The 22,831-nt window shown below is 39.1% G+C and overlaps 1 protein-coding gene across 1 annotated transcript in view; it reads left to right on the forward strand.

Moving 5' to 3' along the window:
• The window catches only part of CNTNAP5 (contactin associated protein family member 5), a 265,702-nt gene that overhangs the window by 162,996 nt on the left and 79,875 nt on the right, over nucleotides 1–22,831 (forward strand). The window contains exons 12-13 of the mRNA XM_021526152.4: nucleotides 11,083–11,202; nucleotides 22,609–22,809. Of these exons, the coding sequence (XP_021381827.3) occupies nucleotides 11,083–11,202; nucleotides 22,609–22,809 (321 nt within the window). The remainder of the gene's footprint in view (nucleotides 1–11,082; nucleotides 11,203–22,608; nucleotides 22,810–22,831) is intronic.

Consider the following 22,831-nt stretch of genomic DNA (forward strand, 5'->3'; position numbering starts at 1 on the left):
TAAGCAATCTTATTTTTAGTTCCAAATGTTCACAGACCACACTGGAGCAACAGCTAACAATACATACTATATCTTCTCCAAAGAGTTTGCAGATAGTTTCTGAGGGTATAAAAACATGCTGGCACGGGTGATGGAATGCTTGAAAGGCTTCATCAGCATTACAGGTGGCAGTTTCAGTCTACCAGGTGCATAATTACTTCTAGGCTTTCTTATAGCAAAATAGTCATAAGGTAGAGATTAAAAAGAGGAAGAAATTGAGTGCTTAGTGACATGGGAGAAAGCAATAATGTGCTTGTTTGAAAAATATAAGGCTGTGGCCAGAGGAGTTTGACATTTTTGACAAGGCAAATGTCAGAGTCATGACAGGTAAAGAGGTTGGAAACGTGCCATGAAAAGCAAAGATAAATAGTTTGCATTTGATGCAACATAAGGGAATTAGACAGTGTCAGAAAAGAACAGTAAGTTGATAGAAGACACAGCTGGGACAGTGTTTCCAAGACCATATCAGATATACGGGACAAAATTGTGTCTAGCATGTCTGAAAATGTGTAGTTGAAATTCAAGATGTGTGTATGAAGCAAAAGCGTGCATCTGAAGGTACACATAAAGAATTACCTGGCTCTAGATATGGTCTTCATATAATTTTCTGGAGGCAGCTACGTGCCTGCAAACCTCAGGTATCCTCCTGTTCACTCCAAACCCCTTCTGATCCTGAAAGCTCCTAAACTCTCACAGGATGTTTGGCAATCTGCATGGTCCAGATAAGGGTCCACTACTGAAAAGGCTGTGGTCCTGTATTGTAAATGTAAGTGAACTCAGTGGGAAGAAATTATGATGTTTGACTTAATTTAGAAGGCTGAATGATTTTTTTATAATAACTACATTAAAATACATTACTATACTATATAAAGGAAGATGTTAAAACTACATACTACTTTTTTTTACTCGATATCTAACTCTAGCACAATTCATGACCTTCTCTTGAGAGTCTAGTTGGATTGGATTGACCATGAGATTCAAACAATCCTCACTACAATTTAATCAAGTACTCACTTTAGGTAAGCAATTCTTCAAACACATTCTACATGAGAAAAACAAGGAGTAGAAATAGAAATTGTTTTCTCTTTCATTTCTCTTTGTGCACCTCTATGAAAAATCCTGAGAGAGGGAGAAATGTGCTGCTACAGCCCTGTCCCCTTAAAGCCTTATTGTAGACAAGTTTCACACCAAAGTGTCCTTCCATTCTCCTCTTCTCTGAACTTTAATGTAAATGCAAATAAAATCTTGCTAAAACCTGTATATGTTTTCTGGGTTTTACGAGTCTCAGTGTTTTTTCTAACAAGTAGTGTCTTGCAGAGCTCATTGTCTGATGCATAAGCACATTTCTGTGTTCAGTCACAGTTAATCCTCCTTTGCTAGGTGCCACATGGAATGTTGTCGATGCTTCCCAAATCTTTTGTTGTTGCTTGTTTTGGCCTTGGGTTTTTTTTCCCCTTTTGGATTTACCTCTCATCATTTAATCTTCCACTGCAATTCACATCCTCTCCCTGGCTAGTGACAGCACTGATGAGCATTTGTGCTTCCATCTCTGTACTCTCTGTATCTGTGAACCCCCAAAGCACATTCCTCTGCCTTGCTCTCAGAAATGCAGGTGGATGTGCAATTTGATGGTGAATGTAGAACTGCTGCTGTCTCCAGATGTCCATTTCACTGCCCATAGTTTGGGGAAACCAGGAGTCATGGAATAACCCTACAGAATACAAAGCCAGCTGTTGGTGATTTACATTTCATTGTGTAAGAGTTTTTCTGTGCCTTAGTTTGTCTATCTCTGTTGGAAATAGGATCCAATTTGCAGATATATTAAGAGGTGTGTGATCTATATCATCCAGTAAAATTGTGTGGGCTCTTTCTTTTGAAACTTATTGCTGCTTGAGCTTATCTGTAGCTGAGACAGTGCTTTGAGGATACAATCGTATTTCAATCTCTAAAATGTATGGTTTTGCTTTTTGCTTTATCTTTTAAATGTGCTTCACATAGCTTGCATTCAGATAGGTTTGAAGAGGAGCTCAGCTGAAGCCTTTTAGCAATAGATACCTTCCCAATTTCTCCAGTGTGGTGGGTAGCCTGCAGATCTGTGAGGTATTGGAGTAGTCTGATAAAATCCAGATAGGAGACGATCCATTATATGTGTAATCCATAACAAAAGAGGTAATAATGTAATGTTCATTTTCTCTTTTCCTCCTTTAGATACAAACACTGATGTTAGTACACAGCTTGGGGAAAAGCCTGGGTGGGATTCAGCTAATCTATCTTTTGCTGTCTTGGTACTGTGACATCCAAGCTAAGATAGTGGTCTGGTCTCTCTCTATATGTAAAAAGGAGTGTGAGCTGCTTTCAGAGCTTAACCAATCTCACTGTGAGCTGGAGTGTCCATGGGAAGTTCATGGACCACCTCTGAAATCTGTCAGCTGTTGGGGGAGGCTGTCCTAGCTTAGACATAGAGTAGGCAACTGAAGGTAGGTCAAAATTATAGGTGGGACAAGAGATAGGGAGAAACTTAGGTAAGTGAATTACAGATCTTAATTTTTATATATCTTTATACATATATAAAAATTAATATATGTATTAGTTGAAAGTGCATAGTTTAAAAGCTGTCATTCCTCTCATATTATTAATTCTTGTAATTATCATGTGACAGTAAGAGAGGTAGACCAGTGTAAAATGGCCTGAGATACAGAATGTTATGACTTTATTGCAAGATAAAGATTAGTAATCTTATCTTTCAGTGAGTTTTCCTAGTCCCTTAGAAAGCCTCATCTTGCCCTTCTGTATTTCTATTATTTTTATTCATTATAGTTTTCAGGTGGTTTTTAGGCTTGCACGATTTTTTTAATTCCAAAGAGTGCTGAACATTGATACAAAAGATGTTGAGAAATATAAAATAATGATTTTATTCCTCATATTTTGGAATTGTCAACATATCCCAAAGCTTTGCAAGGTGATAATTAACAGAATATAATTTAATTCTGGGTATTTGCTTTGGTGTGTGATCTATCTCACACATATAGGCATATGTCTTATTGGCCTAGGTAATTGCTGGAGGAAAGTGTCATCCAATAATGGAAATGTCATAGAGTCATTGATATGGCATAAACTTAACTTCAGACTTTGAAAGTGTATTTTTTAATATTAATATGCTTACTGCATATATCATTTTCTTTATCTGTAAAGCTTAATATAGCCTCAGCCAGATTGTTAGCACTACTGGAGCTGCATCTTAAAATGCCAGCTGGGGGTTTGGTAATTCTCCTGTGTTCCAAGGTAAGGAGATGTTTACAGTTTGCTGGATGGGAAAATGAGGTTTTGAGAGTTTCAGTATGATAGATGCCTACTAGTGAGTTTGGTAGTGCAATTTGCATGTCCTGAGTAGCCAATTTTCCTGTCTGAGGTTCTTCAACAGCTTTTTTTCCATGTGTGCTTAAACACACTGGTTTTCTTTGACTAAAGAAAACACATTTAATATTCATATCAAACCTCCAGTACTGTACTTGGTGTTCCTGCATATTTTTGTTCACACCATGCTTTTGAAATATGAATTTTCATTGTTTATTTTCTACTAAGTTCCTGTGTTATTAATGCTTTCCCTTCAGTGGTGTTCATTTAAAAGTTTTCCCCTTTGCTTGAGATGTTCTTATAAATAACCCATTGAATATGGAGCTTCCTTCAGGACTTTCATGCAGAAGGGAACTTGTGGGGAACTCAGTCCTGTGTGAAGCCAGCCATGCTCAGGTGTGACCATCCCGGGAGACATGGGGACTTTCCAGCAAGACCAAAACGCCGAGCTTTGTGCAGCATCCTTGGCCTCTTGGGTCACTCTGTCCCTCCAGCATGACCCCTGCAGCACCCCAGGTCCCTGGCTGCTCTCCTGCAGCAGCAGGGCTTGCAGCTCACCCTGCACCAGCTTAGGCTGGGCTTTGGGATTGTCACAGCCACCTTCCAGCCGCAGGGGAGGATGGCTTGACACCACCTTGGCCAGGGGGAGCCCAAGCTTGGATGGTAAGAGATTGTCTAACAACCAGGTGAAGTGGGAGTATCTCTCCTGAACATACACTTCAACCCTGTGGTAAAAAGCATTTTAATTCTATCTATTCTTTACCAGATGAGTAAGTACATATTTTAAAAAGGAAAAAATAAGCTGTCTGTCATCCAGGCACGTCACAGCAGAGACTGCATTATTCTGTCAAGAGCGGATCTGCCACAATCCAGGTTTTGAGAGTACATTTTCCTGGCATTTAACAAGACAATTGTATTTTGGGGTGAGAATGATGATCATTCCCTGAGTTCATTGATGTACTAATCCCTCTGTTGTTGGAATAAGAAACCTGCCATTACATATTGCTTTCTTCTTTATTTAGAAAAAATTCTTTTGTTCATTGCTCGTTACTCCAAGTCTGTAAGAGCAGATCTGTCAGGCCTAAGGTACATGAGCAGAGATTGGAATAGTCATCTCTGATCTGCTTCCAAGAGCTCTGAGCATTTTGTTGAGAATACTTAATTTGGCCCGCTCAGCATTTGTGTATATCTGTTTTCTCAAGGTCAGTCTGTGGCTGCTTGAATATCCTGGCAGAATCCCCAGCTCCTACTGGCCTCTCCAGTCTAACCAGTACATAAGTTCGCCTATGAATATAATAATAATTACCATCATAGGGGTTATTATTACTCTTTTTGTCAAAGGTGCAAAGAATTACAAAATGATTAAATGAGTCTGAAATTATGTTGCTGCAAGTATTCTGTCTACATTTTTTCATTACTTTACAATTTTTAGAGATGATAAAAGCAACTCACTGCTGCTACATTTTAGCTGAGAAGTGGACAGTGTCAGCACCTCCCAATGAAATCAAGAATTAAAGTTCTTTAGGTTCTTTTAATGTATTTTATTTATTATATCACCATAAAATTGTCTCTCCCTCTGAGAAATTGAAAATTATCTGCTACTTTTATTAGATTATGAGAATCTAATCTTGAAGCAGGAATACTACAGGATTCGTTTTGGTAATCATAACGAGTACAGCTCGAATTCTGAATTCCTAGCTCACATTTCATATAATGAAATCAATTTCCAAAGTAATTTGGAATACAGTCAGAACAAAATATGGGGAATTTTAAGGTTTACTTATATCTTTTGGGGAAACTTATTTTGGTGTACATTAAATCTGAGAAGGACAATGTCCTCTGAGGAAAAAAAGAAACAAAGAAACAAATTTCTCTTTATATGGAACTTAACATTCTTGGTGATATCTAAGTTAATAACATGCTGATGGGTGCAGCAGAGAGGTTTACCTTGCCTGGTCTTCCCAGCAGCAAAACTGAGCAGTGTCATTGTAATCTGTCCAATAACAGGCAGGATTTTTAAATATGGGGTAAGGGGTGCATCTTACTGGGTGAATAGCAGGTTCATGCACCCATTGAACAGAGGGGGCTTTAAATATGTTGCTCCTTGAGGGTTATTTGCAGAAGTTCAAGGCTTTGTACAAAGAATGGCCTTTGCTTTTTTAGCCAAAGTTGGACTGGAGGTAAAAAAAACCAAAAAAAGTGGCCTGAAAGAGAGCAGAGGTTTCTGTTATGAAACATCTGGGCAAAGGAAACAGAGCTAAGAACTTGGGAACTGAGACCATCTAAAGGCTCATCTGCTGAGCAGCTCCACAGTAGAACAGGAAGCCTGTGCTCAGCAAAGGCTGCCGTGGAGACTGCAGGTGAACTGCATAGGGCAAAAGTGAGATTGGAAGCCAAATATCAATACAGTAAGGGGCAGTCTGTGAAAAACTGGGCAAAAAAAAAAATTATATTGGAAAAAATGGAAGTTTGACCTTGGAAATGTTTGTGCTTAGCCATGTACTGTTAGAGATTTCAGCTATGGCAGGGGTAAAATCACCTCTGGTTTAAGGACTGTAATTAGAACAGTTGGATTATCAGGTTCAGGATACTTCAAAGAACTGGACAGTGACACAATTGCTCATATTTAAAACCTTTCAGGCTTGTGAAGCATATTGAATAAAGGCTGAATTTTCTACTGCAGACCCAAACCAAGAGTGACCCCAGTCCTTTAAGACCTGACTGTGGACTGTGGCTAACCAGCCATAAGGATCTTGATGCAGAAATTAGGAAATTAAATTCTGTATGGTTTTATACACACAAGGTCAAACAATTGTTTTATTATTATGATATTAAAATCTGATAATGCTTTTCTGACACTGAACACTGAATCATAGATCTATAGCTTGAACCATGACCAATCTAAGTGAATATTTATAGTTTTGCTGGGATATTTCTGTGGGGGGTGTAGTGTATGGCTTGAAAAAGCATGGGATGTATACATTTCAGAGCCATAGTTTTAATTTTTGAGCTTATGAATTTAGTTTTGATTTTTGAGCTTATGAATGTTTATATTGCAGAAAATACGAGAAAACACGTCAAATTAGGTGATGTTGCTCTGTCTGGAGATAAAGTGTTTATTTTGTGAATGCTGATCAAAATTTGACAAAATATTTCCTAAGCACCTGGGAAGATGAAAAGTGAGAACGAAAGGAAAAGATTGGCATTATGATAATGAATAAAGCAGTGCTATAAGCAAATGTTCTGATGTGATGAGCTGTTGGTCTGAAAAGCTAGTTCAGCTTGAGATGCTTTAGACTGAAAGAGATACCTGAGGGAGAAATTTGGTATATTTGTTTTACAGAGGATTATAAGGGGCTGGGAGGTGGGTATCTTGAGCTCTGTCAGTGCAGTGCATGCCTGCACACCACCAGCACAGCCCATCCTAGCAGGTAGGCAAGAGCACAGAAAGCACTTACTTAGAGAAGCAGCTCTTGCTCTAAAGAATGGGGTTTTCAGGCTGCATCACTTGCAGCAGTCAGCTCTGGGAGGATTTTAAATTTCTTTGTGAAACACAATCAATTAAAAAAAAAAAATGCTCATAGAGCAAAAATGTCAGCATAAGGTCTATCCAATGTTATAACTTACAAGTGATTCTGGAAAAAATAAAATAAAATAAAATAAAATAAAAAACAGTAAAGACATTATTTGTGACCAAGTGAAACAGATATTTCTGATGTTGTGTCCCTTACTAAATCTGGGACCTTGGAGTCAAGCTGCTTCTTGTTTAGTCTTTGTGGTGTAGCCAGTTACCAGCAAGAACCCTGTGACACCTTTTACACTGGTTTTTGCCTTGTGCTTTACTTCACCCTGATGCTTTTACCAGCCATACCTGCCTGTGAGGTGCAGGCTGAACTTGCAGGGGGGATGGAGTTGCTGGCATGGCTTTCTGTGGATGCAGCTCCAGGACCTGCTCCTCCCTGCTGCCCGCGGGAGCTGCACAGCTCACCCCAGACGGGCCCGAGGAACCCAGCAGGGCTCAGAGTCCTACACTGTGGTTTTCAGTCTCTCTGGCCCACTGAAACAAATGGTGCTGGAAACCATTATTTTATCTTCAGTGGCTGGTGTTAATCAAAATTAGCCAAAGAAACAAACAAACAAAAAAACAAAAACAAAAACAAAAACAAAAAAAAAAAAAAAAAAAAAAAAAAAACTGGGAGGGTTGGAGAAGGAAAGCTGATCTTTCTTCTATGAGACATAAGACAAGCAAAAGGTTTCATTTTTGAAATCATGCTTTTTAGAAATATTTTAATGAGAAAACAAGCTTTGCATGACCAGCCTATCAAGAATGCTATTTTTGTTATTTTGGTCCCATTTGGGTGAATGTTTTACAATAGGAAAACAAATTTAGGAGAATGATGGAAGAAAAGTATAAAGACTATTAAAATACTTCATGAAAAGAATAAAATCACTAATTTTTATTTACCTATGATTTTTAAAATATTAGTAAAAATAATGTTTGAAAATTCATGGTGGGTTCTACTCTGAATGAACTGATGAATACCTCTCCTTTATTAAAAAGGTGCAATTACTACAAATGCTCTTTGCCATTAAGATGTGTTTACCTGTCAATAGTTCCATTATTACCTTTGGTACTTGCTTTTTGAAAGTGGGACCTTATATTCTTAAATGGTTGGTGACTCTTAAATGACAATTACAATAATGGCTCCCTAGCTTTCCCAAAATGAATACAACTCCATATACACCAGAGAAGCCTGACACAAGACAGTACATAAATACGAAGGAAGTTTTCAAAGTTGAGGTTCTAAGGTCTTAACAGTCACAGCTGACTGTCTGTTTTTTACTTGCATATGATATTTCTGCAAAAAGAGAATAATAACTGCAAAGAGATCTTCTTTCATGAACGCATAAGGATGTCTTCAAGTTGTTGTTACTGGCATAATAGAGCCTTTTTCAGCAAATGGAGTAGCATAACTTTATTCTGAAGCAAGCAATCATCTCAGACCACAAAGGAGTTAAGCAGAGCTTGGAGTGGTTGGTGCACTCAAAATGTCTGTATGGGCATCTGCCAGTGACTGAGAAACAAACAAAATTTTTTTCTTGATGCATTACATATAGAAAAAAAAAGCAAAAAAGAAAATTAAAATCAATGGTCGATCTGCTTTCAGTCTAGAAGTGTGCCGTACCGAGTGCTATACATACAGGCATGTGAAACTTTGTGTGCAGGTGTGAAATAAACTGCCCACCAAAACTGCTTTTCACTAATCATGATGGAATATGTTTTATGTGCTAGAGCTCTTGGTTTATGGCCTTTTCCCATTTCTTCTGCTACTTCCCAGTATGTAGTGCTGGATTTCTCATGTAACTGAAGCAAACATACCAGGATGGATTTCCTTCTGGCAGACATAACTGTAGTTTTATGGAAGCTTGTGTATCCTTTCAGATTTATATCAGTTGAGCACCCTCAGCCTGATTTCTAGCTCTCTATAGCCTTTTTTTCCCCCTAAAGTTACAGTGACAAAGGGGCCATCTAAAGGTGAGTAGATCATCTCTGTTTGAATCTGCCCACATTATTAAAAAAAAAGTAGATCTGGGCTCCAGCCAAAATGACAATCAAAAAGTTATTTCTTAGAAAGAACAAATTGTGATGAAGACTGAGATTTGCTGTGCCAGTTCACTGACAACAAATTTGTTTTATGTCTCTACCCCTCACACCATCCTTTGTCTTCAAAAACACTCAGCAAACAATTCAGAAGAAGCAATTGGCATATTCCCTAATGAGGCAAGATGAAGTGTCCTGTAACGATGATGACAGCAAATTCACTAAGTGAACTGCAGTTTAAGAACTTTGCAAATTGATCAAACCATGATTCCTTGGATGCTTACTTAATTGCCTGTTACCATCTCTCTCCTGACCTCCATATGCCCACTGCTTCTGTCAGCACTTCTGCAACTCAGAGACTCTGTCAGCCCCTCAGGTTGTGAGCACTGGAAGAACAGGTTCTGGTTTAGGGATTTTATTTAACTTACATTAATGTGTTCTTGGCCAGCCCTCAAGTGGGAATTTACAGATATTCAGGCCTCCTACCATGCTTGAATACATCAGGCTGTGAGGAAAAAGCTTTCTTAATTCTATTTATTATAGGATGGAGCTAATTAAGACCCTGTCTCATCAGGTGCTGAGTACCTTGAGCAGCTTCTTAACCCTGAGAAGGATAGTGCTGTGCTTGTTTAGGACTTAGTGATGTTCTGTCTGCTGAAGTTGTCTGGTCAGGCAAGAAATGTGCAAGGGGAAAACATATTTTGGTGATTGTACAAGTGATTGAAAGATGAGACTCTTAATCCATACCCAGTTTGGACCAAAGCCCCTAGAACTGTGGTTCTGTTTTCTTGGCAGAAGTGAAGAAATGTCCAATATCTAAGTGGTGAACTATTTTACAGCATTCTTCAGACATGGCTACTTCAGGGCTCACTATAGATGCCTTTTTTAAAGTTTCATTAGAGAATTGTCTTTAAGGGAATGAGGGAAAAGGAGGGATGTGAATCCATGTGTGCACAGGAGTGAGAGTAAGGAGCTATTCCTGCTGCTGTGGAGCAATTGCTGTCTTCTGCAAGGATGGTGGTTAGAAGTGGTGAGGAAGTGCTGGACCTGCCATCAATCTGCAAAGCTCCTTGAGTTCCTTTCAGATGAAAAGCATTGGGAATTTTGCAGTTGTATTTAAAGCCTCAACACAGCAGTTATAAACTGTCACAGAGAATAATTTGGTCAGTATTATCAGGTAAGGGTTTAAGCAGGTGGGGAGAAAAAAACAATCAACTCTCCTGAAATGAGATTTAAGGTTGTTGTTCAAGGTCCAGGATCATACATGTGACTTACTGACATTCTGGATTGCCTCTCTGCAGGAGTTTTCTCTTTGCTTCATAGCAAGTGACAGTTGTAACTGTCCTGAAAATATGCCTCAAATACAAAGATTGTACTGATCTGTGGGATTTTCTTCCTTCTTTTCTTGCTCTTGGTGAACTGCTGTACTTGTTTTGTTAACCATTTGGGTTTTTATGGGCACTGGTACTCTGAGAGAAGAATATTGATAAGCAGAGAGAAAGAGTTGGTTGTATAAAATTACATCTAAAGCATAAAGATGTAACTTAGGATGGAGACCATGTCTGAGCTTGAGCTTTCTGCTGGGGGACAATGGATTTCATTTGGATAGCAGATTGTAGGGCTTTAGTGCTTCCTGTTAACCTTATCCTGGAGGGAAGGTGAGGACTGGAAAAACTATCTGTCATCTGTGTTGACAAGACTTAAGTACATGCCTAGGTAGTAAATCATGTGTACCTGTGTGCAGGTATATCTTTGAAATTCCATACATGCTGAATATATGTACCACTCCACAACTAGATATGTCACATTTGAAAGTTCATATACCTTTATTTAAGTATTTACATACTTTATCCAAAATAAAGCAAGTACCTGTATATTTAAAGCCAGCATGCATTAAGTTTAAGGAACTAGTTAAAGAAATGTGTGATTTTGAGCATGGATTCAGGCCCAAATGCAGTAAGATTTCACATGCTAATCAGCTGTGTGCTAACAGGGTATATATGGCAATAATTAACACAGTACTCATGTATGAAACGTGTCTGTCTGTGTTCTGTCTGTGATGCAGTCACTCTCTCTTTCTTTTAAAGCTGTCTATGAACAATCCTGCGAGGCTTACCGACACCAAGGGAAGACATCGGGTTTATTCTACATCGATTCTGATGGAAGTGGACCGCTGGGACCACTCCGTGTTTTTTGCAATATAACAGGTAATGGCCTTACCTTGACTTGGCTGCTTGATGTTGGGTCTAATTTTATTTGAGGTGGTCTTAGTAAAATGATAGAGATGTCAATAATACAGCTCAGCAGGGGAAGAAGCAGAGAAGTTGTAACCGAGGTTTCACTTTGAGATGTTTCTTTAAATAAGGTCCATGTAAAAGTAATTTTTAAAATGTTTGAAGGACTTCCCTTGACAAGTGATATATGCACCAGTGTCTGCACCTTAAAAAGGGCGCTTCTTAATATCATAACTTTTGATGAGATGTTTGTTCTTTACTAGACGTAGAAACTTAGAAGCCAACCATTCTCCTGTAATTGAATGGTTTCTCTGTTTCTCTGCTTTATTAAAATACTAGATCTGGGAATTATTATTAAACTCCTCTCACTGAGCTATCTATAAACCCTTCTAGTCTGATGTGGGCAGCAATACATCCCTCATACAAGTGTGATACCTTTGGCATTCCAAAGAGTGGAAGCCTTGATTCTCCCTGGTATTTGTGTGGTGGAGAATGCATGATTGTTTTAGGAGAGGGGACACTGAGGAGATGGGTAGCAGAGCAAGAGCCTAGCTTTTCAACCTTACAGTTCTGTAATTTTAAAATAATTGTTTCAAGTGAACAAATACCTGTCTGGCAAATTTTCCCCTTAAGTGGGTCCTGTTTTGTATATAGGATTGTCAAGCCATGAGTGTGAGAAAAGATTACACAGCCCTTATTGTGGATAGGGGTGGATGGCAGGGCTTCCTTTCTGCTTTTTATATTTGAAATGGAGGTGAAATTTCCCACACCATCTCCTGTTTGGCATTTTTTGCTTCCCGTGGCCAGGTGCAGATGAAGGAATGTTTTATTACCCTTTCTAAATTGCTAATTCTGGCTGAACTACTTTGCCACATATCACTTCCACACTCAGGGCTGAAAACTGAGGACTCAGGACATTCATATTTTATCCTTAATCTCCTTGTATTAAAGTGCCTCAAATTAAATTTTAATTTTTATTTAATTGGGCAGTGATTATGTTAATTAAATGCACAACAGTTAATTATTAAGTATGTTTTTTATTCAAGTGTAACAAATATTTAATAAGATATGTCTCCTTTGCTGTTGAATCTCCTAAGAATTGAAACTGTTGTGTCTGAATATCCTTCCTTGATCTTCAATAAGGGAAACGTGCTCATTTTTATTATTTATCATATAAATATGTGTGATCAAAACATTGTCAGTGCTTTTTATCTCTCCTGAAGAAGTAGGATTTTTGAAAAACACCTTGCATTTGCTTTCCTAAAAAAAAACCTTATCTGGCAGAAATCCAGAAGGCATATACCTGATTTTCTCTCTGTCTGTAATGAACTTGCTGACATTCTCATAAAATTGGTTATGAGAATGGTGGAGGTGGGGAAAACTGGCAAACTTATGTTTCTGGGTCAACTAAAAATGGTTTGAGTGCTTTAGTCACATGAGCTTCTTTTCTCTCTGGGAAATTATTTCATTGTTATTATCATAAAAATTGTTTACAGTAATTGATTAAGTGCAAAGTAGGAAATAAATTGCTTTGTGTACACAGAGATGGATTCTCAATTTGCTTCTTTTTTCAGATGAAGTTTCTGCTTAGTTTTCTGAAAGTGCTCCATATTCAGGGAAAGGCAAAATACGAAATTCTGTGTTGTTACACTGGGTACATACAAGAAAAAGAAAAAATATTATTGTTCGGTGACATAAATCCGTAACACATCTCCTGTGAATGGAAAAATGTGGATGGCTTCCATGTGTGGGTGGACTAAACAAATGGAAAAGATAGTTGGGGGGAACTGTCACAGGAGAGCCTGGAAATCATGTGTGGCATAGAGAAAAAATAGCAATTGATTATTTTTCGTCTTATATGAGCTAAGGGAAACCTAAATGATTACAGAATGGGATTTGGGACTTTTTTGCTTGCTTTTTCTTGATGCAATGAATTAAACTTGAAATCACTACAGGGCAGCAAGGAGACTGATAGATCAAGAGAGGGAGTAAAACCCATCTGGAAAAAAATCCAGTTTTGTCTGATAGGCTCAGAAGGTGCAAGTAAACATGGAGGTTTAGTTGCAGCTTCCCACTCAGGCAGCTGTGAGGCAAAGACCATTGGGAAATGGGAATTAGCTTCAGGAAAACCTTTTGGCTTCCCTGGGTATCTCTTCAACCTCAGAGGCAGAGGTGGGTTCCTGGGCTAAATAAAGCTTTTATTTTACACAGGCTGGTAGTTCTTTCTGAATACAGTTCAGGAAGCAGTAACCTCTTTATGCCCAAAATGTGTTCAAGCTGAAGAATTTGGAGGTGGAATGGAAAATTCAGGGCAATGACTCATTTAGTGTTTTTAAAAGTGGAGGTGCAGAGAGCTAATGCCTTCTGGGAATTACAGTGCCTTTAATCTGTGAAGGATGAATTCAAGGAAGAATTCAGACCATCAGAAATGAGCAGCATCCTTGCATTTAAAGAAAAATGTTTTTTTAATACCTTTTTCTTAAGTTCTTTCTAATTCTATTTTAAGTTCTATTTTTTTTCTATATTGAAATATCAACATTACAAGTTATTTTACTGTGTTTATGTTTGCAGTGGTTTCTCTAAAGCCTGTCAACTTTAGAGCCCACTGCTGTATAGAAATTCTGAATAAAGCAGAAAATTGTGATTGTGTGCGTTGAGAGGGAATTGGACAGTTATAGAAAGAGGGAGAGAGTGATAAGGGAAAGGAAATGTTACAGGAAGAAAACAAAAAGGAAAAAAATATTAAAATATATAAAGTCAATTTTCAGCATGGCAAGAAATTTAACAGTAGTGTCACAGAATATCTGATGAATAGCTGATACTAGAGTGGGTAAATGTACTTATCCACTGTCTGAAGAAGTGGCTGAAAAAGCAAGGTGACAAAAAACTGTTGATGATGTGCTACTATTTAATAGCATACTTATTGGTCAAGAAGTGAGAAGAGCATATGAAGCACTTCAAAAGGAGTTTTCCTTGGGGGCTGTTTATTTCTAATAAGGGTAAAATATGTTGTTGAAATAGGAGGTTGTCAGGAACCCTAATGTGCCTAATCAAAGGCATAGAAAGATCTCTCTACAAAGAGAGGTTAAAAGTAAATAATCCAGGACTATTTAGAATGGAAATACTCAAAGTGAATGGGGCTCACTGACAGAAGCAATGCTCATTTTCATTTTCTTACAATAGGAGAAGAGAGACAGTTCAATGACAGTGAAAGACAAAAACCTCAAAACTAGATCTAAAAGGAAAAGACAGCACCCTATTAACATAATGTTGTTTTCACCTTATATACCTGTTGTACACAGAGCAAAGTCACTTTCACAGGGAAATTCATCAGTTGTAAGAAACACTGAGTCCACACCAAATATGCATCTGTGTGTGGGGAAGTGAACCAAATGTGTGTGCCCAAGGCATGACTGGATGCAGCTGGATGCCATCCAGGACACCATGAGGATGTGAATAGGTCCATGCAGGGGTTATTAAATTGGGGTGGGTGCATTGAGTGCCTTGGGAACACATCTGGCATATCTCCAGGGCCATCCACATGGGAATGTAAGCTAGCTGTGCTCACTTTTCCTGGGTCTCCAGTCATCTATGGGGGTCTATGGCCACACCTTTTTGACATGAAGTGCAGAATGTGTTGTGTCATACTTTGGGGTAGTGAACAGCCACTGGGGCTGGGAAAGATTTTCCTTGTATGCTGGTTGATAATGAGCCCACTTGAATTAATATTAATTGAAGATTCCTAACAGTCAATAGAAAAGATGACTGATAGACCCTCTGAACCTCAGGTCTGGCAGTCTTTCTATCATTGTGAGGCTTATTGTTTTTTTTTTTTGCTGCTTAGAAATCTATTGGTCTGTATGGAGTACTACATAAATGCTATGTAAATGCTAATAACCATGTTCTCCAGGACAAAGCTTATATACATGCAATCGACATCCATGTGCTTTTTTGCTGTCCTGTTTGAAAAGTAGAATGACCTTTTCTTATCTCCTTCTGAGTAAATTTTACCCTTGAATTCTGAAATATTTACTTGCAGTACACTTGAGTCATCCTGTCACTGTACTCTACTGATGCTGTTTTACAGTATTCAAACCCTGGACTATCAAATCAATAATGCTTGGAAATTGTCATGACTAAATCAATGGTTAAGTTTATCTTTGCCAGATATTTTTCCAATCCTCAAATAGTTTTCCTTTATTTTTTTCCCTTATTTTTCTTCCAGGGAAGAAAAATATTATTGCAGTTTGGGGAAAGATACAACCTTATCTCAGGTTTTGCTGCTGGTCCAAGATCTGTTTTTTGAAATTGCTATAGTGAAAAAATCATTAATTAGCAAAAATACATCTCCACATGTTGCATGCAGATCATTTCTGTTTTGGAGTCTCATCTCAAAGTGCAAATACTGCTAATTTCTCTGATGCAGGAAAAACAAAATTTTGTTTTCTCTGTCCCAAAAAACTGTATAGAAACTGTCTAAATCTTAGAAAAAGTAAGGGATTCTAATAAGATGTGAAGTAGATCGTCAAAATTATATTTGCAATTTTTTACAAATTGTGTCCTTTTTTCATTCAGCTAACAATGATTAAGATTTTTATTCTTCCATATAGTACATATGCCCATTGATGTTCCTAAAACAATCAGTTGTATTATTGTCCATGGAGTCCATCCTTCCCTTTGTTTCCACATGTGAATCTCAGCTCATCTGCTTATAGAATTCCTTAATCTATTTTTGATAAGAAACCATCTCCTTTTTGTTTGTATAGCAATTACACAGATGCAGGAGACACCATGTACTCAGCCTTTTTTGCATTTTTTATGGCCTTGGGAAATTATCTTGTGAAGAGGAGGGCTGCCCCCAGGCAGGCTGAAGCAAGAACTGATAGGAGGAGGTCATGCCCTTAGTTCTGCCTTTAATACCTGCAGCTACAGGATTTTGGAGCAACAATTTAAATGGTCAAACTCCCTCTTACCCTGTAGCTGTCTGTAGTTATGATTCACTTTATCACAAAAGAAAACAACAAATGGAAATTCCTTACAAATTATTTACTACTGTTTAGATTAAAGGTAGCCCCTAAAGATTTTCAGTTTATCCCTCAAACACTACAGGTCTTTTGGCACACTGTAGTTCTGATAACTGATATGTTTCTCTTTTGAATTTTCATTAAGTATTCTTCCAAAACCTTACAGAATGAAAAAAATCTTTAATGTGAATATTATGTCAAAGGCATTGTGCTGTCAGCAGCTGCCTTGCTGCTTTCAATGAAATTGTTTTTTGGATGAGCATCATGACAGAAGTCCTGAAGGCCACCTTCACTATCACATTTGCAGGTGGCCCCTAAGGAAGTTTTCGTACTGAAGAACATAACTAGATATTTTTCTCTAGGCTTTACCTTTCAACAAAAGTTTACTGCAACTTAATCCCTCTCCTGCCACACCTGCAGTGCTCAGAAGTTAGAAGTGAGCTGAGGCTCTGTGCGAGTCGCTCCAGCTGTCTGGGCTGCACGGGGTGGATCCCTTTGCCCCAGACACGCGTCCCCTGCGGGTGTCATGCCCACCCTTCTGCTATGGCAGTGGAGAGCAGCAGGTTTGCTCTGGGCTCTTCTTCTCGGCTGCCAGACTCATGCAGGTGTTTGAGCCATCACAGGGTATGTGAAACAGCAGAAACGTGATTTGAGTCTCTCAGCACTCACCCTAGATGAAGGGAACTGAGGCAGAGAGGACTGGAGTTGTCAGAAGCACAGTGAGTGGAGAAGTGTCCACTTGGCACTAGGAAATAGATCAGTGACTGCCTCTTCAGTTTTTGGAGAGGAATATTTCTCACTGCTCATTGTAAGATACCCTTTGTCAAGAAACTACTGAAATGGTGGAGCATAGGAAGTTGGCTGGCATGACAGTGGTTTGACTGCTCTGGGCTTCAGCAAAACGTGGGGGAGGAAGGTGCAAGATGTCACAAAAGAGGTGTCTTGTTGTCATCCATCAGAGACATCAGGCATGGTCATTCTGCTGAGTGCTGCCTTGAATGCACTGCAGAGTTTCTTCGCTGGATGGATGAATCAGAACTCAGGAGGAAGCTGATGAGCAGAAAACAAGCTGCAAAGGCATGTACTGCTGGGTCAGCCACCAAAAAAAAAAAAAAAAAGTAGATACAAAAATAGCAATGGGATGCTTTCAGAGAAGACTCAGAAAACACTTTTTGAGTGAGTGAATTAACCTGCTGTGATAAGAAATTGGTCTTTCAATATCCTTTGAGGGGAGTGTATGTTAGAGGAGCTGGGTCGACCTGCCACTGCAGTTTAGAACAATACAGTATTTAAGAAGGAAAGTCTTGTCTTTTTTGTGGTTGTAGTTTTAGTTATAGGTACAGCATTCAGGATAAAATTTGGCATTCAGTCTGGAGCACCATGAAACAAACGCATCGTATGAGCTCTGAGAGTTATTTTTTTCTCTCATGTAGCATTTACCGTATGTTTGGCTTGTTGGCAATTTAATCAGTCTGAATAATCTTGTTTTGTGACAAACCTCCTAAATCACAAAGGAATGATGCAGTTTGTATGGGTGGAATGTGCTCTACAGGGATATTTCAAGTTGAAGAATAAAAATGAGAATTAGACAATACAGATTTCATTGAAAGCCAGTTTTCCAGCTGCTCTAATTTCCCACAATTTAATTTGTGTGCCATCAAAAGCAACTTGGAGGTTTCCAGCAAGATGATAGAACTATGGGCTAGGCTAAACATAGAGTCTAAAATGTGCTTAACGCATTGCAGTTCCATGCTGTAAAAACATCTCCTAGGGCCAAATGCAGACAGCATAATATCCTAGTGAATTGGACCATTAAATAAAACTGTGAAGTCATAAAGCTGTAGCATTACCCTGAAATTAAAGCATTGTCACCTTTGAATTATGGAAATAATTTAACAAGCATTTAGGAAATCTGCTTTTCAGGGCTGCATTAAACTATTCCACATTACACAATAGAAGATGTGGCTGCAGTCTCCTACTTGGTTTTGAATGACTTCCAGCTTGTGTTTAGTTTGAAATTTTACCAAGCTGAGAAAGTAATAAAAGAGTAGAATGGAGTAATAGTAGATAAAAATTAACAGTAACCTATGTCTGGACAACAGCTTTTTAATTCTCATTGCAGATTTGTAAGTGCAAGGAGAGCTCATTAAATAGAGTAAACAGGGAAAAAAAGTGTAGTATGGACAGATGTAAAAACATAATGATAACTTCTTAGTTGAAATACATGAGAAGAAAGCTTCATCTGTGTAGCTTAATGGTTTCCAGGTATGGAAATGACTGGAAGGTGGTGGTGGCACTCAGCTTGGTTTGCTCCTGTGATTACAGTGTCATTGAATAAAAACATAATGTAAACAAAGTAGAGTGAAGAATAAATACAAATCCTTGCATTGTGAAACGGGAACAAGTATTTGAAGCCCCGTTTTCAAAAGCTGTGGGCATTACTGGTGTAGAGGTGTGCCTCTAAAGGCAAATGCCAGACCAGAGCTCAGGTGCAGACAGCTGTTTGCTGGAGTGATCCGTGGGTGCATTCAGGTGGCAGCCACGGGTCTCACACAGGTTCTGGACCTGCCTGAAGTGCCAGACCACAGATCATTGTCAGGAGGCTTCAGAGCACCTGCCAGTCAAGTAGTGAGGGGAAGATGCCTTGACCTCATACTGAAGCAGGCAGTGGTATTTTGGGAGCAGCCCTAGCTAAACTTGTGCAAGTGAATTTGAGAAAATAGAATGATCTTTTTCTAACTGTTGCCAAGTTTGAGGTGGAGAAACAGGGACTTGAATAAACCCCAAGGGCTGATCTGAAAGGTGGTGGTCTTCAGAAGAAATGTTGAGATTATTTTTGAGTGGTTTTCTGATCTATGGAAGCAGATGCTATTGTCTTGGAATGGTTCAAGGATTTACTGCCTTCTAGCTCTTAGTAACTTCTCTCTCAACCAGTGCAGATGCAGGAGGGAGCATTGTTGGCTCTTCTACCCTGTCCAAAGCAATCTAAAGTTTAAATAATTTTCAGACTCGCTGCATATAAACAAAAGGGTGTCCTTTTGAAAGAAGGAAGTTTGTTTTTTGAGGTTTTTTTGCTGTGATGTGAATGTAATCCTTTATTCTTGTAGCAGGTTGTGTTTGACTTTGTATGCGTTACCTTGCCCCTCTACACCTCATGTGCTGTTTTGTAAAATGGAAGTACTTACTCCTGCCCTGGGAAGTGGGAATAAGCTCTGTCTGTGTTTGTTGAGCTGCCCTTCTGATCCGAGGTTTGCTTGCTGGTGGCTGTGGCTTTACTGCCCCTAGATCAAGGAGAAAAACAGATCTTTTTTTAGAAACTGAAATGATGGGCACCTTTACTTCAAAGGTGAAGCACAGAGGGAAACTTTGAAGTGACCAAAGCATAGATCTGATATGTAGAAGTATTTAGGCTAAAAGACTAGGCATGTGTAGATTAGGAAATCTCTGAAATGTAACTTTAAAATTCCTCTCTTCTTCTATAACTTTTTAAATGACATTGTGATGTACTTGCTAAATCACATTCAAATACAGAAAGAAACTTTGGTTTTCCTTTCCCTTTGTAAACTAGAGGATGGAAAATAGGTCATCTTATTTCTAAATGATCCTTTGGAGAAAAGCAGGTCTAGAATGTCAAAGTTCAGATCTCAGGACAGCTGTGTGCAGCTGTAATGATAACAAGGCTGCTAAAAATTAATGAAGAATCATACAGGAAGATAAGAGGAAGACCTGTCACATTGCCTGTCCAACACTCCTGTTAATGAGTGCTGGCTGCTTACAGTATATTTGCTGGTACCTTGTCCAACCTCATTTCAAACATGTCAATTAATTATATTTCCAACACTTTTTCTGGGAAGACAGCTTTGTGCAATGCTATTTTTAATCAGCTTTTTCTAGTGTTCCTTCTTTGCTTCTAAATTGCCAGCTCTTGATGCTTTTGACTTTTCAGGTACCCACATGGCACCTTTCTTGATGTGCAGCCTGGAAAGTACAGCAGTGTTAACCACTGTACAACTACAGCATTAGGCTGCTCTACTTCCTGAGCAGCACTGTAGTCACTATTGTGAGCATTGATTTTATTTCATTTTCTTAAAATTATGTTCAGAACTCTCAGTGGGGAGGTGCTTTTGACAGCCCACCTGGAATTTCAGCAACCAGTATATTCCATCATCTCCTGGTTTTGTCTTACATTATCAGCAACTCATGTTTGTCTTACTAGTAGATATTTCAGTTAAGGCAGAAGTTAAACTTCTATAAGCTTTTGTGAGAGGAAAATTAACTCACCTTCAGCTGTTCCTGAAAAATCCACTCTGTTCTCATCAATATTGCCTTGAGAGAGAGCAAAAGAAAACAGAGGGACTGGCTGATAAGGATTGCTACTTTAAGATGTACAAGATGTCTGTTATGAAGCCATTGAAGTATATTGTGTTTGAAGCAATGTATGTGCAGGACAGTGCAGGGTATTGTGCTACAGTGTTCACTATGATTACAACCACTGGGACAAGTATTACAAGCAATAAATTTGTAGTATTTCTTATTATTTTAATCTGACTTCTGTGTATTGCACATTGCAGCAATGTTTCTTTGAGCTCCAACTCCAAGGGTCCACAAGCAGCTCCCTGAAGTCAGTAAGAACCACAGAACTGTAGACATATGAGCAAACTTTCTGCCTACCATCACAGAAAAGATGAGAGGGTTGTGACTGTGTGGTTTGCTGTGTGTAAACTGTCCTTACAGTTAATGCAAGTTAATTTCTCTGTCACTTGCAGCCAGGTCTTGGAACAGACCTCTTTAGATAGTCTCCAGTTGGTTGTTGTTACTTGCTTGTCATTTGAATGCCTCTGTAATGACAATCCATCAAGTCATCACATTTAGTTAGGACTTTTATGCACCTATTAGCATTCTGTTGAAGTAATCTGGGGCATATATGTAGCTCAACAAAAATACTTTGACTGAAATGCATTTTAGTGTCCATAGAGCTATTGGGCTCATCATGCCAGTGTCTTGGGGAGTTACTGGAAAGCTCAGGCTCTGCAAGAACTCAGGCCAGGGAATGTGGTAAAACCATCTGAATCCTTAAATGCACAGTTTTTAAAATCAGCTTAGAAAAGATATGATTCAATGTTATCTAGGTTTTCCCTGATGAAGCATAAATAACAAAATAGAAATCTATTGCCTAGATCTTACTTCTTCCTCTGTAGCTGTCTGCATGTTTCTGCAAGTGAGATTGAAATCTCCTGTTCATCAAATGATTGAAAATTGCTGCCTCAAATTTTTGCCCTGTCAGTATCTTTCATCCTCTCTAGGCAAGTAGGGTCTTTGATAAAGAGGAAATTTGCTGGTTGTGACTTTTACTAATATTGTTAGGCATGTGCAGGTGCTCAGTCCTGTGAATCCTTGTTGAAGAGTTTGTCTTTAACTCTGTGTCAGCTCAGCAAATTGGCCACTCAGGTTGTCCTTTCTACTTGCCCATTGCTATACCAGAACCAGCTGGGAAAAAGCCTCCCTGGAAGCGAATTGCTTCCAAGTGTGGTGTTCTCATTATGCCAACCCCAGTGCTGATTGTGAGCTGGGTTGTAGGGTGCAGGTTGTGCTTAAGCCTAGCTTCTGCTTTCTGTCACTTACACAATCCCTTGCTCTGCCAGTAAATGCAATGAAGGAAATGAGAATGGGCTCCCCAGCACAGAAAAGCATCAATATTTAGAGTTAACTACAGATGCCAAGTCATATGGCATTCTGTACCATCATCCAAGTAGGGCATCACTCATCTTATATGTAGAAAAATCTGAGAACTGAGTGAAACGAGTGATCTGACTTCCAGCTGGGTGGTAAGAACATACTCTCAGTTTAACTTTCTGGCAAGAGATTGTGCTTTCTGCTCATGGTGAGTTTGTGCAAGCTCATGAGCTGCAGTTCTCCACTTCCATTTGTTCTTACAACACCATGGGCTGTGCTCTCAGGCAAAAGGTGACTATTACCCCATGAGCTATATTACTGTGTGTTTTCTCTCAGGGACAAAGCCAGTTGAAAAGTATCTAATTTTATAAATATATCTGTTAATAGAAGAAGCTGAAGGTCTCCTATGCTTCCTAGGAAGCTTGTAGTTCCTGTCTTGCTCAGCAGGCAGTGTAGTGCTTGCTTGAGCTGGTTCAAGGAGAAACATCTTTGTGGACCACACTGACCTTTCATGAAGACAGACCTCTTGGTGTTCATCACAAAGTGCCCATTTCGGAGCCCGGGGTCCTGCTGATGGTCTGTCTACTGCAGTAAAACGTCACATTTCAGTTGTTTTTTTGTTCCTTACTTGTTGGAAGTGTTTTGCTGTTAACCTCACGTTCAATAATTTTTCATTTAACAGAAGATAAGATCTGGACTGAAGTGCAGCACAACAGCACAGGGCTGACCAGAGTGCAAGGAGCTGGTCCAGGGAAGCCCTACACCATGTCCTTCAACTACAGCAGCAGTGCAGAGCAGCTGGAGGCCGTGATCAACAGCGCTGAGTACTGCGAGCAGGAGGCAGCCTACCACTGCAGGAAGTCACGGCTCCTCAACACCCCGAGTAAGTGCCACCAGCCCAAAGC

Source organism: Lonchura striata, chromosome 7 (assembly GCF_050655825.1).
Source record: "Lonchura striata isolate lonStrDom1 chromosome 7, ASM5065582v1, whole genome shotgun sequence".
Lineage (NCBI taxonomy): Eukaryota > Metazoa > Chordata > Aves > Passeriformes > Estrildidae > Lonchura > Lonchura striata.